The sequence below is a fragment of the Catharus ustulatus genome, chromosome 7 (genome assembly GCF_009819885.2).
Source record: "Catharus ustulatus isolate bCatUst1 chromosome 7, bCatUst1.pri.v2, whole genome shotgun sequence".
Taxonomy (NCBI): domain Eukaryota; kingdom Metazoa; phylum Chordata; class Aves; order Passeriformes; family Turdidae; genus Catharus; species Catharus ustulatus.
This window is the reverse complement of record NC_046227.1, coordinates 19244291-19258764: the sequence shown is the minus strand read 5'-3', so window position 1 is coordinate 19258764 and position 14474 is coordinate 19244291. Positions and strand designations below refer to the sequence as shown.

The window sequence follows — 14474 nt, the reverse complement described above, 5'->3', positions numbered from 1 at the left end:
TATCCAGTTGTCTCATACATATAGTGAGTAATGATCTTTAGAAGACATACACAATGTTTGTTACCATGGAGCCACCAGATACCAGAACAGATATGTGTTCCAGAATTATTATTTTAAAGAACAGTCCAGAAAAGTTGCATCAAGCTAAAATGAGTACCTGCAGAAGAGTGCCAGGTGAATATTCATCTTCCTCAAGGACAAGTTTAGAGCCATACCAAAAGGCTAATGCATAACTTAGAAAAATTATAAACCACATGTAACCAGTGAATAATCCCATTATTATTCCTTTTCGAATTCCCCAGTGCTGAGCATACACCAAGTTCTTATCATATCTGTAGAAAGAGATAAAAAGAAGAGGGAATTAAATAAATTTGACAGAAATTTCAAAATGAGCAAAGACCAAATGAGGCACCTTTGATAACTCGGCAGAATGTCCACACATAGGGTTGATACAGAACCACTCTGAAGCGAGAGATCACTGCTGAAATCAGCAATGCTCCCAGATCATTAAATCCTTGTATATTCTAGTGTAATTAGTGCAAGAAAAACCACACTCACTGCAGATACCTCACCATGGGATTTGGAGTTTTAGCAGATTAACACAGGATTTGAGAATTTGGCCAACACTCAGAGCACATCCTACAGCCACGTAATATTTTCATAGAATTTAAGAGAAATTTGCAGAAAAAACGTGTCCTGATGAAACTAATTCTCCTACTTAGCTTGAAAGTGCTCAAAGTTTTTAGATGTGCTGCAAAAGTGATATATCAGAGAGACATTTTAGGGAAAATTTCACAGAATGTTCCTACAAGTAAGAATAAATTGAAGATAGTATTGCTGATGCTTTATTTCACTGATAGCTGAATTATAAAACTAGCTCTGCATACACTACTTGAAACCTAAATTTCTGAAACATACATGCATATAAGTTTCAAAGCTGATAAATCATAGTTGTAGAATATAAAGCTTAATTGCTATGAATGTGATGTACATTACAGCATTACATTGCTTCAAGAAAAAGAAATCAGAGACCTTAGAGTTCATTCAAACAAACCTTTCAACTTCTTTCTTCTCTCCACCAAAAGCAGCCACTGTTCTGATGGATGAGAGCACTTCGTCAGCCACAGCTCCAGCTTTTGCATAAGCCTTTAATTCTCGGCCTGTCAGTTTTGCCACAGCCTACGAAAGCATAAGCAGTGCTGGTTACACCTGAACTGCAGGTACAGAAAAGGAGAGTGATGAGCAATGCTGGCTATCGCTCTGTGCTGGCTGCTCTGCACTGGGTCACCTCCTGCACTCCAAGCAGGCTTTTACTAGGCATACTGCACACTCAAAGACTTAGGTCTTCTAGTGCCAGGGCATCCATCTTTGTAGCATATGCTCTGCAAAAGCTCTCTGTTCCAAGTAGCTAGAAAGAGCAGCTGACAACTCCTGCTTTCCCTGCCTCCTTCCCTCCCTCTCTCTGCTCTAACTAGACTGAAGCAGATGCAGACTGAGGGTTTGTGCACAGTGGGAGGAAAGGGGAGCTAAAGTGCCGGGAGCAGCCCTTTAACCACCATGGCAGATCCCAGCTTCAGGAAGAAGAGGTAACTGTAGTGGTGGGGGAGGATGAAAACAGATGTTGTCCACCACTGTGCTTTGTTTTGTGGGCTGATAACCAACAGGTCCCTACACAGCAACCAAGAGTTCACTGGATGCCAAAAGCTTACATAGACTCAAAAAATGCTCAAATCAATGGAAGAAAATGTAGTTATATACACAGAGATACCACATTGACTTGGGAATGAGATATCATTAGAAAATGTAATGTGTCACTCTTTGCTTTCTCTTTCCAAATATCCCACCCCATGCATCTATTAGTCTCTTTTGAAGACAGAAAACCAGACCAGATTGACCTTGGGTCTATTTTCTTCATGGGTTAAAACAAAGACTTGGGTTGGAAAGGCTCATAATGAGGAAAAACTTAACAGTATGTATGTGACTAGGTACAGAGAAAATTACAAACATAAAGGGGAATAAGATCAGAAAGAAATCACAAGTGAAGGAAAACCATTTTGGGTTTTATTTCTTTCCCTGCCAAGCTCTCCCACTTCATGTGAGTCATTATTCATGTCCGCTACTTACAGCCAGCACAGGGTGCTAAAGGAGAGCTGGAAGACAAGAAATTAATCAGCTACATTAGACATATGACAGCAAAATGATAGCAAGCTGTTCCTGATGTGAAAGAAATGAGATTGCCAGAGGGCTGAACCCAAAAAGAATGAAGAGGAAGAGCAGGAATTACCCAGCCCTGCTGAATGTGGGAGAGGAGGTGAGAGGGCAGAGGATCCTGCAGTTTTCCTTTTCACTGTCCTTCCCCTGTACAGTGATAGAAAGTTTATAGGAAGTGGATGGAGAACAGGAACAAGTGGGAGAAGGCGCAGCAGCTTCTGGGAGCAGGGACAGTTTGAGTTAAGTTTGAGTAGTTGTTTTCAACCATTTTATGTCACTGAAACTACAGTAATTTCACGAATACAAGCCGCACCAATTTAACTAAGATTTTGCTCCTAAACCAGAAATGCGGCTAATACTCAGGAGCGGCTAATATGTGAATAATTTTCTGACATTTACAACCTCAGAAGTGCCAGCCAGAGTGTCGAGCCGAGCTGCTGCAAAGTCGGCATTTTGCGATTGTTACAAATTGCTACTCTGTTGCACCGCAGGTGGAGCCTGGCTGTCTGCAGGCAGCACGGGGGGCGGGGAGAGAGGCGGGAGAGCTCTCTTTCCTCCTCTGCAACAGCCCAGGGGAGAGACGGGGGGGGCCCGGCGCCGCCATTGCCGCGGCCCGGGGAGGAGAGGGGGGACCCGGGCCGCCCCTACCGCGGCCCGGGGAGGAGAGGGGGGACCCGGGCCGCCCCTACCACAGCCCGGGGGAGAGACAGGGGGGCCCCGCGCCACCACTGCCACGGCTCGGGGAGGCGGCGGAGGGCTCCATCCCTGCCTGCCACCACAGGGCAGCACCGGGCCGTGGTGACCGAGCCCAGTGGCAGTAGCAGCTGGCCCCCAGTGGCCCCGCCAAGCGGCAGCGCCGGGCTGGGCTACCTGGCCCCGTCAGCAGCCCCTAGCGGGCCGAGCCTGCACAGCCTTAGCTGAGCCAGTAAACCCCCCGCCATGCCGTGGTTCTGTTAGTATTTGGCAACTTTGTTGCACGCGGGTCCTCGCTGCGAATGACAGAGCGGCTTATATTCAGGTGTGGCTTATTTATGGACAAAAAACGAAATATTTGCCAACGCCCAGAGATGCGGCTTATACTCAGTGCGGCTTGTATTCGTGAATTTACTGTAATCACCTAATCAAAAAGTCACTAATTTAAATAGAGAAATCAAGTCCTGTATCTTGTAGCTGTCAAAAGCGGTAGTGTAGTAATTGAGAAAGTTTAAGGCCAGTTTCTGATCTCTGCATTAATACCCATCCACAGGACTCTCAAGAAGGTATGCTTACACTCCCCTCTTAGAAGCAGGATTTACCATTCTGGGAAACAGAAAACAAAGTGAGGGAAAAGCCCACCTTGCCTCTACTGTACCCTTCCCTCCATCCCTTCCCCCTCCCTCAGTGCTACTGGGACCATAATCTGCCTCTCTTGACTTGAAAGGGGTGTAATCAAATTCACCAATCCTCACAGCTTTCTGCCTGATCTTTCGTATTCATTATTGCTCAACATGAACCTTTCACAATTTACTCACCAAGCCATAGAGAGCTGCTCCAACCCCAAGCAGAGGGCTGACTGCAATGATAACCAAGGTCAATTTCCATCCACTGACAAATCCCAGTAGGAATCCAGACACAAAGGTGGTTATGCGTTGGATGAAGATTGCTACTTGATCAGCAATAGCTTCATTAATTTTGTTAACATCACTGGAAAACAGTGACAACAGCAACAAAAATCAAAAGAGTGGTGAGTATAATTCTTGTTTGTGTTGCAGGTCTTGGTCACATTTGGGTTAGTTGCTTTTCACTGGAGAGGGCCCATCCTCATCCCTATTCTTTCACCATTACCCCATAGAAAGACACTGAAGTACAGTGAGAAAACCTGATGCCTTTGCAATGGAGAAGACTTTTAGACATGAATACTGCAGAGAAGATACTGTCCTTTCCCAGGAAATGCTGTTCTGGCAGCAGACTCATTAACTAGCTGGCTCTTACTATGACGCCCCAGCTGATTGAGGGAGTGTTCACTGGCAGCCAAATTATAGACCACTCTGAAAGGACGGGGCACAAAAAGGAGAAGAGAGGAGAGGACAAGCTGGGAAAAAACCCCACCCCAAAACCCATCCAACCCCCCCTCCCACACACTTTTGCTGTCAGAGAAGGCATGGAAGGGAAATAATTGTGGTTCAACAGTTATGGTACTTAGTTCAGGAGATGGGGGAGCAAATCAATCTGGTTGATGCTCCCACGAACATAGCTGTATTTCTACTAAAAGGTGTTTGTCACACACCTGATTATTGGCACTCTGAAGTGTTTGGAAGGAATTTCAAAATGTTTTCTGTAGCATGTGGGTTTTTTAGATTACTTACTCAGAAATTCGGGTGTTCAGTTCTCCTACAGATGTACAGTCAAACCAGCCTATATCCATTCGCATTATTTTCCTGAAATAAGCTTTCCTGATTTTCTGTATCTGACGAGCTGCAGATGTAACCCAAAAGCAGATCTGGGAAAAGCACAAAACAGCTGATAATTGCAGTAAAGTCTTTCTACTCCCAACAAATCAGAAAATGCAATTTGGCTAGAATGGGAAAGGCTATAGGTAAAATTACTATTCAGGCTACGTAGACATGATAGCTGTTTTAATCTTTAAATAATCCAACAATTTTATATAGCCTCTGGATCAACCATTTGTCTCAGTTCTGATAGGATGGGAGGAGAGGCAAGTTAAATTACTTATACTGTTACATGAATGCCATTATGGACAATTTTTTTTCCATCTACAGCTGTAAGTAATACATGGATGGCGGTGATCCTACCTCAGCAAAATTCTTGGATAGTTTTCAGAGAGGAGATTGAGAAGTAATTTTTGCAATTATAAAAAGCTTCAGAAGCCATGGGCCCTTCAGCAGACTGTGCAGGAATCATCCAAGCTTTTGACTCACTTCAGTCATAAGGACTGAACACTTACTACAGAATACAAAGGGCATGATTCTTCTCCAGCATTAGATTTACACCAGTATTGCTCTATATCTCTGTAACAGAAACAGGGCTCAACACAGTTAGATGCCTACTGGGAATCTGCATGCCCTGCAGCTGTTATTTTGGAGGACATGTAGATTCTATAGTAGCCACATTTGAGCAAGTATTGCTTGTGGTGTGGGTAAAATTCATCCTTTTACAACACTATGCATGCGCAAATCCAAGGAGCTCTCGGATTGCCAGAGCTAACATATATCAGCGATAGAATGAGAGCATCTGTTCTACTCAAATAAGTAGCTAAGCAGTTAAAACCATCATAATAATTATAAACTAGATTATTTAGTGATTCAAACTTTGAAATCAAAATAGAAAACAAAGTACTGACTTGGAGGTATCCTAACACAAGTATGGCACAACCAATTCCTGCATAGTATCCTGCAAACCTGGTCATTTCTTGTTCAATATCCAGCAGGCTGAAGAAAGTAAAAGGGAAAAAAAAGAAAAAAAAATAAGTGAGTAATACTGTACACTAAGGGAGTCTACGAGAAATCAGGAGAGAGATGTTTACAAGGGCATGGAGGGAAAATGGCTTTAAACTGTAAAAGGGCAGCTTTAGGTTAGAAAGAAATTCTTCACTGTGAGGATGGTGAGACACTAAACAGGTTACCCAGAGAAGTTGTGGATTCTTCATCCATGGAACTGTTCAAGGCCAGTTTGAATAAGGTTTTGAGCTATCTGTTCTAGTGGAAAGTGTCCCTGTCCATAGCAAGGGGATTGAAACCAGATGATCCTTAAAGTCCCTTCTAACTCAAACAATTCTATAGTTCTATGAATGTGTTCTGCCTGGTGTGTTGATGCTGCTTCAGAAGTACAGAGGTCAGTAGTAAATCCTGTATTCTATCTGCCAGCCCATCTGCAAAGGCTGGCTGGGACAGCCTGGAGCAAAATAATTTGGCCTCAGTCACCTACATCTAAGAATGTGAATAGCTTCCCATGTGCCCTGAATTTCAGAGGCCTTTCGACAAGTACCTATTAATTCCAATTAAGTATGTAATGAAATGTCACTCAGAGATTAGAAAACTCTTGTAATGATGCACCAAGAAATAAATCTTATTAAAGGTTACAGGTTCAAATTTGGCCTTAACTGATATCTGTATCTGAATGAATTATCTAGACTCCATTTATTACATTTAATGGAAAGAAACAGGAAGTCTTAGGGGGCAGGTCTTTTGATCTGCCTCAGACATCCCCATGAGGTAAGATGAATTGCATTCTAGATTTCATTTCTCTCAGTGACAAAAGTTTAGCTAACCTGCTCAGAAGTCAGCAGGCACTTAGAGGTAATTAAGTCCTGACCAGAATGACCAGAAGTCATTACTACCTACATGTAATCAGAGAAAATAGATTAACGAACTCAGATATGTAACATATATATGTGTTATTAGAACAATCATAATCAAAGAATATTCTTGCTGACAACTATGACTGAGAGACCTTCTGTCTCTCAAGATAATATCGCCAGCTCAGGACTATGTAACAAGAACCATGCCGCTTTTCTACCTTCTGAACAGAAAATATGAGATTTAAAAGTTGAACAGGACCTTCAATAGCTATGTATTCTCTGACAAGCTGTGATAACAATGGGAAAGAAACAGATACATCTATTACTTACCCACATCTTATTGTGGCGTTCTTTTCATTCTGATGAATAGTGCCATTAATCCATGCTATGGTGTTATTTACACATGTCTTGTTGGGGTCTCTAAGCTCTTGCATTTCAATGTCATATTCAATAAATGTATCTGCCATTGCACCAAACACAAGCAACACAGCTGGTTGGGCTACTCCATGAACAATAGCACACAAACTACCAGCAACCATCATTAAAATCTCCATAGGTGATGAAAATCGAAACTAGAGGGAAACAAAAAAAATGGGCTCTGCTGAGAGGCAGTCTTCATATTGGTTGTATAATGATTAATAAAGTGGATCAGATAAAAAAACATTCTCTTTAAATTTCAGAATTATCTTCAACATAGAAAGAAGAAAAATCTCTCTGTCCAGTCTAATCTAATTACATCTGTGATTACAGCCTCATAAATTATTAGGAGCTTCCTTTTAACATGTGAATGAATGTATTATCATATAACATTAATAGCTCAATATCATTCTGCATTATCATCATTCCAGAAACTAGGTAAGAGATTAAGAATAGTAACTATAATTCATATATATAGTCTGCTTTGCAGATTTCCAGTGGAGGCAGAGAGAGAGTGAAGGGAGGAAAAAGCCATAGGGCATTATGTAGAACCTCTGAATAGAGTTAGCCAATTTCTCAAAAGTCTGAGGTGCTGCGGTAGAAAACCAACTAAACATCTCAGAGCAAGTTGTCATAGTTAAAATTCCAACGTGTTTGCTGAGCCAGGCAATTGTGAATTGGCTCTTAATCTGAAAGAAATGTATAGAAAAGAGTTTTCACACTTTAAGTCGCCTTTGTCGTGACTGTATGAAGTCTGAATCTCAGTGAAGTCAGATGCAAATATATAGATTAAACTGTCCATATAGAATATCAGTATCAAATGCTATAAATTTTAAAATAGGAGTGTCAAGAGAAATCATAGCCTGCTGAAGAACTTGTCCAGGTTCTGCAGGTGCTATAATGTGTCTTAGAGAAGGGTGGGAATTTACAGCATGAATGGAAAGAGACATTGGGGCAAAGACAATAAAAGAGAAATAAATGAAAGATCCTTCTACACAAAAAGAAGAAACAAACAAAAAAAAAAAGCAGGAAAACTGTAACTCTACCACTGTTTTACAAACCTTGCTCATAAAAAGCCTAGGAATTCCCTTGATTAAAACAAGTTTCCATTGCAACCGAATCTTCTAAAAGCTGTGCAACAATTATGAGGGAGCTAAATTATCTGCCAAATATCACACAGCAAATTTTTGGCAGAAATACGAATGAACCAAGGTCACCTAGATCCCTGCTATGCATCTTACCTTATTTCCACATATGAACCTGTAGTTTAAATGTAATGTCTTAAATGGACAATTTTGACACCAAACTGACAAGATCACAGGGGTTCTATTGAATTTCCACTGAATTTTATTGGTAGAATTTCAGGCCAAAAGATTTAATGCTTAAAAGTTTGGCTTATTCACAGCTAAACCCCAAAACAGCCTTATTGGTTGTTGTCACTTATTCTGCAACACAATACACATAAAATATTTATAGACACTGCTTTCATTACCAACTGAAAGAAGCCAACACGAACATTGTTTTCTTTCTTCTTTGACGACCTTCAACAACAGAAAACATAAAATTATAAACTTGTATTTTATTATTTCTTTTGTTTTATATACAAAGTATAAAGAATTGAACTTAACTCACTTTTCACTTTTCTTCTCTATAAAAGGTTCTTCATATGCATAGAAATTTCTGGCAAAAAGGATAAGATTTTGCATTATTACTTTTTTTCTCTTGGTTACTTCTCTGAAGTTGCATTTTATTTGAGACATTTTGCCCAGGATTTTAAGAGACAAACTGTTTTTTCAGATTTCTTGGGAACCAGTGATTTGAGGGTTCTTTGAAATTTTAGACAGAGACTAGAATAGAGGTTAGGTTAAAATTCTCTAAAGAAGCAGCTCCTCAACACACTGTTCCTATAATGTGAATTGTGGGTCAGCTAAAGAAAAACCTACTCCCCACATTGTTGGCTAATCCTTTCTTTAAGACAGAGAAATTCCTATTCCCATAGAAAGAAATCATCAACAGCTGAGTACATTCAGTGATGAATGAGTAGGGATAATCCATTTGTGGTGGTTGGGTTTGGGTGGTTTGGGTTGATTTGGTTTTTTTAATGAAGCAAATTATTCAAACTATATTTGTCATAAACTGTTTTCAGACATCAGATCCTAGAAAGCTTAAAGGAAGCTTTCCTTCAGGTATGTATAGATCACATGTGGAAGTCCAACAGAACTTGGGTTTCAAGGTTCAAAGACATGGTAGACCTCTAATACTGGGCTGGTGCTCTCTTAGATGGGAAACCTGACAGTGGGAAAAATTAAGAGATACTCTAGTTTCCCTGTTCTAGAGGTAGCTCCCATACTGGGTACACTGTGTCAGGAAGAGCTGGCTCAAATTATAACATATTGTCCAAGGGTCTAGGAAGGAGGAGGCTCTTAATTCCAGTCAGAGCTCTGATAATAGCTGAAGGTCAAATTCTCTAAATCATCCCATCTTTTAACTATCCAGAATTCTACATTTAAATCTTAATATGTGAAACAATTCCTTTTGTTTTGAAATCTCACAGTTAAGTTTTAAGAGAAATTAAGTTGGATTAAAATTCCTGAAAGAGTGACTTCTCAAACTAAAAACACTGAAGAAAGATAATTTTTAATATAAAAAACATTTTCAGAAAGAAGACCATATTTCTGGAATTGATGTTTTTAAAAGTTTCTGGGACTGCTTTGGTCTACCTGTTCCACGTGTATCAAATAATGCAGTTCAACCACTAGAGAACAGATCCTTTTTAAAAAAGGAAATATTCCATCAGTTTGATCTGATGACATTAACTCCTTTGATTCCTAGAAACAGTGATTGTTCCATTACGTATATAACTTACTCTGGTTTCTTGAAGCTGTTACCTGTGAGGGAAAATAAATGCACAGTCTAGTTAATGATTATTGTTCAAGTACATAATCTTCTGTAGACATGTGTAACATAAACTCAGAACTCGGTGGGACCTGATCATTCCTGAATTATAAATATCTTATTCCCACAATACATATAGCCAGGATGTGATTTACACTGAGATCATCATTCAGGACATTTGTCAAAAGTAATTTTCATTGCCAACTGTTTGCTAATACTCAACTAGTTGTCTTGCACACTGCCTCCTTAAGGATACTAAGCTAATGCTCACTCCATGCATACTCGTGAAAGGAGGACTGGTAGTTCTTCACTCTTGCCTTCACAACTTAAAGATTGCAAATCCTGTGGAAGATGAGCAGTTGTGGTCCTGGAGGGTAGGATGAACTTGTCACGCTGATGTCTACTCTTGAGACATTGTCTAAGGAACCATAGTTTAGAGAAATGGAATCATACTACAAGATATAATTAAATTGTAGGACAATTCATTCCTTAGTCCCCAGAAAAGGTCTGGATTTAGCCCCCTTTCAAAAGGTGTTGTGGAAGACATAATACAACACAGCTTGTGTTATCAGGGGCCCCAAAGAAGTGTCATCAGAAGGTCTGATGTAGAAAATATTTGTAGCACATCACTTGAGATGACAATGAATAGAGTTAATTTCATACCTACATCATAATTTGGATAACATAAGGGCACTGAGAATATGCACTTTGCTCAATTATTATTATTACATTTGCCAGTTCAACATGAAATTCAGAACCATAGTTTACATTTCAAGCACTGCCTTCCTTTCTTCACATGTAGAGACTCATCCCTGAGCATGCATAGGGCTGTTTCACAGAGCAGACACAGAAGAAGTTTGCATCACTATTCACAGAGGGTACAAAGAAGTCACTGCAACCACAAATTTTGCCTCTATCATTTTTCTACCCAGGGGAAGAAGGTTTTTCCATTATCTCCAGGGTCTTGCATTTCTCAAGAACCCAATGTTAGATGGAAACAGTCTGAGTTTGGGACTGAGGGAACAGCTGATGCATCTCCTTTTTGGGGTTAATAAGATAACTTCATTTGGCTTTAGTTTACAATTACTCTAGTGGTTATATTTTGCTCTCTGTTACTTGGGGATGGTAAAAAAAATATTATTTCAGTAAGGGTACAGGTATCCCAAAAACTACAGACATTTTTCAGAAAAGTTCTAATTTGTAAAACTCTTATTACAAAGGATCATTTGGTGTTAGAAAACCTTCCTTTTGTGAAGAAAGAATATATCTAGTTATTTGAAGTTTGGCAGCAGGTAACAACAGTAGTAGTTTGAAACCATTTCTGGAAGTTTCTTTAAGGTTTATCAGAAAAGTTAAGGTTTAGAGAAGGCTTCTTCTATGGCTGGTAAAATTCCCAAACAAATCTGTCTCTTAACAACACTTACTACAGGTATGGTATTCAAGGGTTGATCCAGAAACGGCTAATCCTAACTAATTCATGCAAAAGGTGGTTATTGAAGCAAATCTCACTGGAGATTAAATCAATCAGCAGAATCCCATTAGGTTTTAAAGCTTTATCTGCTTTGGGAAAGGTGTTCTAGCAGTTTAACAACCTTCGTCTTACATTAAGCAGAAAACAGAGTGTATTTCCAAGGAAACCAAGAAATCGGATGCAACCTCACATTGTAGGCCCAAATTGGCCAATTGTCGAAAGAGGAATAGTCTTTTGCCAGCAGATAGTCTTTTGCCAAAATCTCATAACAAGTGAAAGCATCAAGTGAGTAAAACAAACAGGCAGAAGAAATACAAATACTCCTCAAATCAGCAAGATAAGTCTTAGCAACCTGGGAGTTCAAAGTAAGTGTCTGGAAGTGATGAACAGTTTTCTGTCCCAGTGTTTTGCTTTCTTTGTACTTTATGATTTGTATAAGTATTTAACATCTTCTCTCTTTTTTTGGCTTTTCTCGGGTCTTACAAAGAGAACTCAAAATATTTAGCAGTTTCTCTGCATGTTTCTCGTTGACTCTTTCTGCATTTGAACTGACGAAATGTAAAAATGTATATTTCAAAGGAAAAATTGAAAAAAGGACAAGCTCTGAGAAGAAGAGGGAATGAAGATCTTGGCATTAGTTAAGATCTTAGAATTAGCTCATAAGAATCCTGCCTAATACATGTATGACTACAAATATGAGTGGTTGCTGGAAGAAACTATAGAAGACATCATTTTTTACTTTTTTTTCTTCAATAGAAGCCTTTTAATTATACAACAAAGTACTGAGTATTAAAAACCTACGTAGATACCTAGAACTTGTTAGTTTACCTGTAAAGATTGTCCATGAGTAGGGTTTATTATATTTTTTACAGAAAAGTGGTTTTGGGGGCAGCATACTTATGAGGTATGACATTGACTGTTTATCCCACAGACTATTTGCTTTGTGTTCTGTAGACTACTTGCTTCACTTAGGCCACCCAGCACCTATTTTACATGCTTTATAACATAAGGAGGTGACTGAAAAATAAACTTCTTACATTTGCCATCCAAGTCAAAAGCATAATTATCCTCTCCCAATCTCTTGATGCTACGCAGAACTACTGGGTCAGACATGATGGTTATTTACTTCAACCAGTCCTGAAAAGACATGGGGTGTGGGGATGGAGAGAAGAGCATCAGCATACATTTGTCTGTGAACATAAAACAACATTATGTTAAACTCCCCCTTTGCCCTCATGATCCCAGGACAATACCACTGATTACAGCACAAGTCATAACAGGACAGATGTCATGGACTCAGTGAAATTACAGAGTAGAAAAACACCTCAGAGAGTGCCCAGCTCATCCCTGAGCATGAGGCCTCTGAGGCTTTGGTGCCTCTGCCTCGAGCAGAGGTTAGAGCCTGAGACATTAACAGGTTAATCAGTTACAAGGGAGCAGCAGGACCTGCCCCTGCCTTGTTCTGTCCCAACTGGCAATGGCTGGGAGGACCATGACAGGGGCTAACTGAGGCACAAAAGAAGGGACAATGGTGGGAGCCCCAGGGCTACATCAACATCTGCATCATCATCACCAGTGCACTCCCACAGCCCCGGCTACCAGAGCTGCTCCTCTGGACAGTTCTGTTCCTATAGTCACACTGACGTGCTGAGCAGATATCATACACGAAAAGAAATAAGAGGACAAAGTTATTATCTTTTTGTTAAAGCACTTTTGTGAGGCAAAATCTGCCAGGAAAGCCTGGCATCCAGGATGCACCCAGGAGAAAATGCTGCAGAACTCATCCCCAAAATACACCCTTTCATAACCAACGTAATCTCATCCATATCTTTCTTGAATGCAATATAAAACACTCACAACCTCTCATTTTAAGCATATTAAGCATTTAATAGTTTGACTGTTCTTATATCATTTTAACAAACCTTTATCAATTTTGTAATTGATGATTGTAACTTTTTTTAAAGCCTGAATGCAGTTTGAAGTAACAGGAAAGGTGGGAAAAAACCCAATGATTGAGAGACTCGAATAAGAATTCTAGTTGCAAAGATTTGCTAGGGATGAATTTTCTGGAATAATGCTACTTTTCCAATAAAATTATGACTGCCCCAGATTTCTGAAAGGAAACATTTGTCCTATTTTTTCTAATGCTCAATACACCAAATATTATCCTCTTCTGTAGACATCATTCATTAGCTTACTTAAACGGATTAGTATAGCACATTAACATGCTGTATTAGATTATTAAAATAACCCTCCTCAGGACCTGGATGTTTAACTGGGGTCACTTAGAACATCTTGAAAGATACTGTTGCTGATGTCTGCATTTAAAATCAAGATAATAGAAATTAGAGAAGATAGAAGGCAATAGTAATGTGTGTGCAAAATACAACCTAGTAGCAGAAAATAACTCAAACTGCACACAAATGAAGTAGCATCTTACTCTAGCCAGCTACAGTGCAGTTGCTGGATTTTTGAGAAACAAAAATCTTTGAGAAAATCAAAATCCAGATTTAAAAAAGTAATACTTGAAAAATGCTAACAAAGAAACACATCCTGTAAATGGAGTAACATTAGGACCTGATCCAAAGCCCTTAAAAATCTATTGCAAATCATCTCTTTGTTCAGATCATATATTTATTTAACATAAAAGAGAGTGGATGGGTGGAGAAAAATAACAATTAAAATTGGCCCTGAAAGCACTATCCTTCATGTGTCTCTAAAGTTAGGTTCCTCATATATTAGTGATAGCATTTATGCAGAAAGACATAAATTGCTTCAAAACAGAACTTAAACAGCTAAAAAACCCCCACAAAAACAAACAAACAAACAAACCCCCACTAACTGTGCACAGGAAATGCAGCATTTAGTTTAAATTGTCCCAAAGGAAAAAATACAAATACCTTTCAGTTCATGAAGTGTCATCAGTTAACTCTGAAATAAAAAACAGGACAAATTGTTACTCACCTGTCGTAAGATCACAAACAAATTGCAAGGACTCTGTTCAATTAGTCAGTGAAGTTGCCAACCATTTTCCAGCATATTTTCATTATTTTAACCCGTTTGCTAGAACTGAATCTTAAAATTGGGCATTGGCTATTTGCACCTGGGTCAATAACCATGCAGTCACAATGTTTTCAGTTCATTGACATCTAATGGAGTGTTTAAATTTGACCAACGCAATCT

General features: G+C 39.4%; 1 protein-coding gene across 1 annotated transcript in view; it reads right to left on the bottom strand.

The window, feature by feature from the left end:
* The window catches only part of ABCB11 (ATP binding cassette subfamily B member 11), a 38221-nt gene extending 25134 nt beyond the window's left edge, over nt 1-13087 (bottom strand). Inside the window, exons 1-10 of the mRNA XM_033064869.1 lie at nt 12329-13087; nt 9792-9813; nt 8558-8605; nt 8418-8466; nt 6839-7080; nt 5552-5639; nt 4557-4690; nt 3723-3894; nt 1055-1179; nt 158-332 (exon numbers count right to left, since the gene is read on the bottom strand). Coding sequence (XP_032920760.1) covers nt 158-332; nt 1055-1179; nt 3723-3894; nt 4557-4690; nt 5552-5639; nt 6839-7080; nt 8418-8466; nt 8558-8605; nt 9792-9813; nt 12329-12404 — 1131 coding nt within the window. The 5' untranslated portion in view covers nt 12405-13087. The remainder of the gene's footprint in view (nt 1-157; nt 333-1054; nt 1180-3722; nt 3895-4556; nt 4691-5551; nt 5640-6838; nt 7081-8417; nt 8467-8557; nt 8606-9791; nt 9814-12328) is intronic.
* Between the last annotated feature and the right edge of the window lie 1387 nt (nt 13088-14474).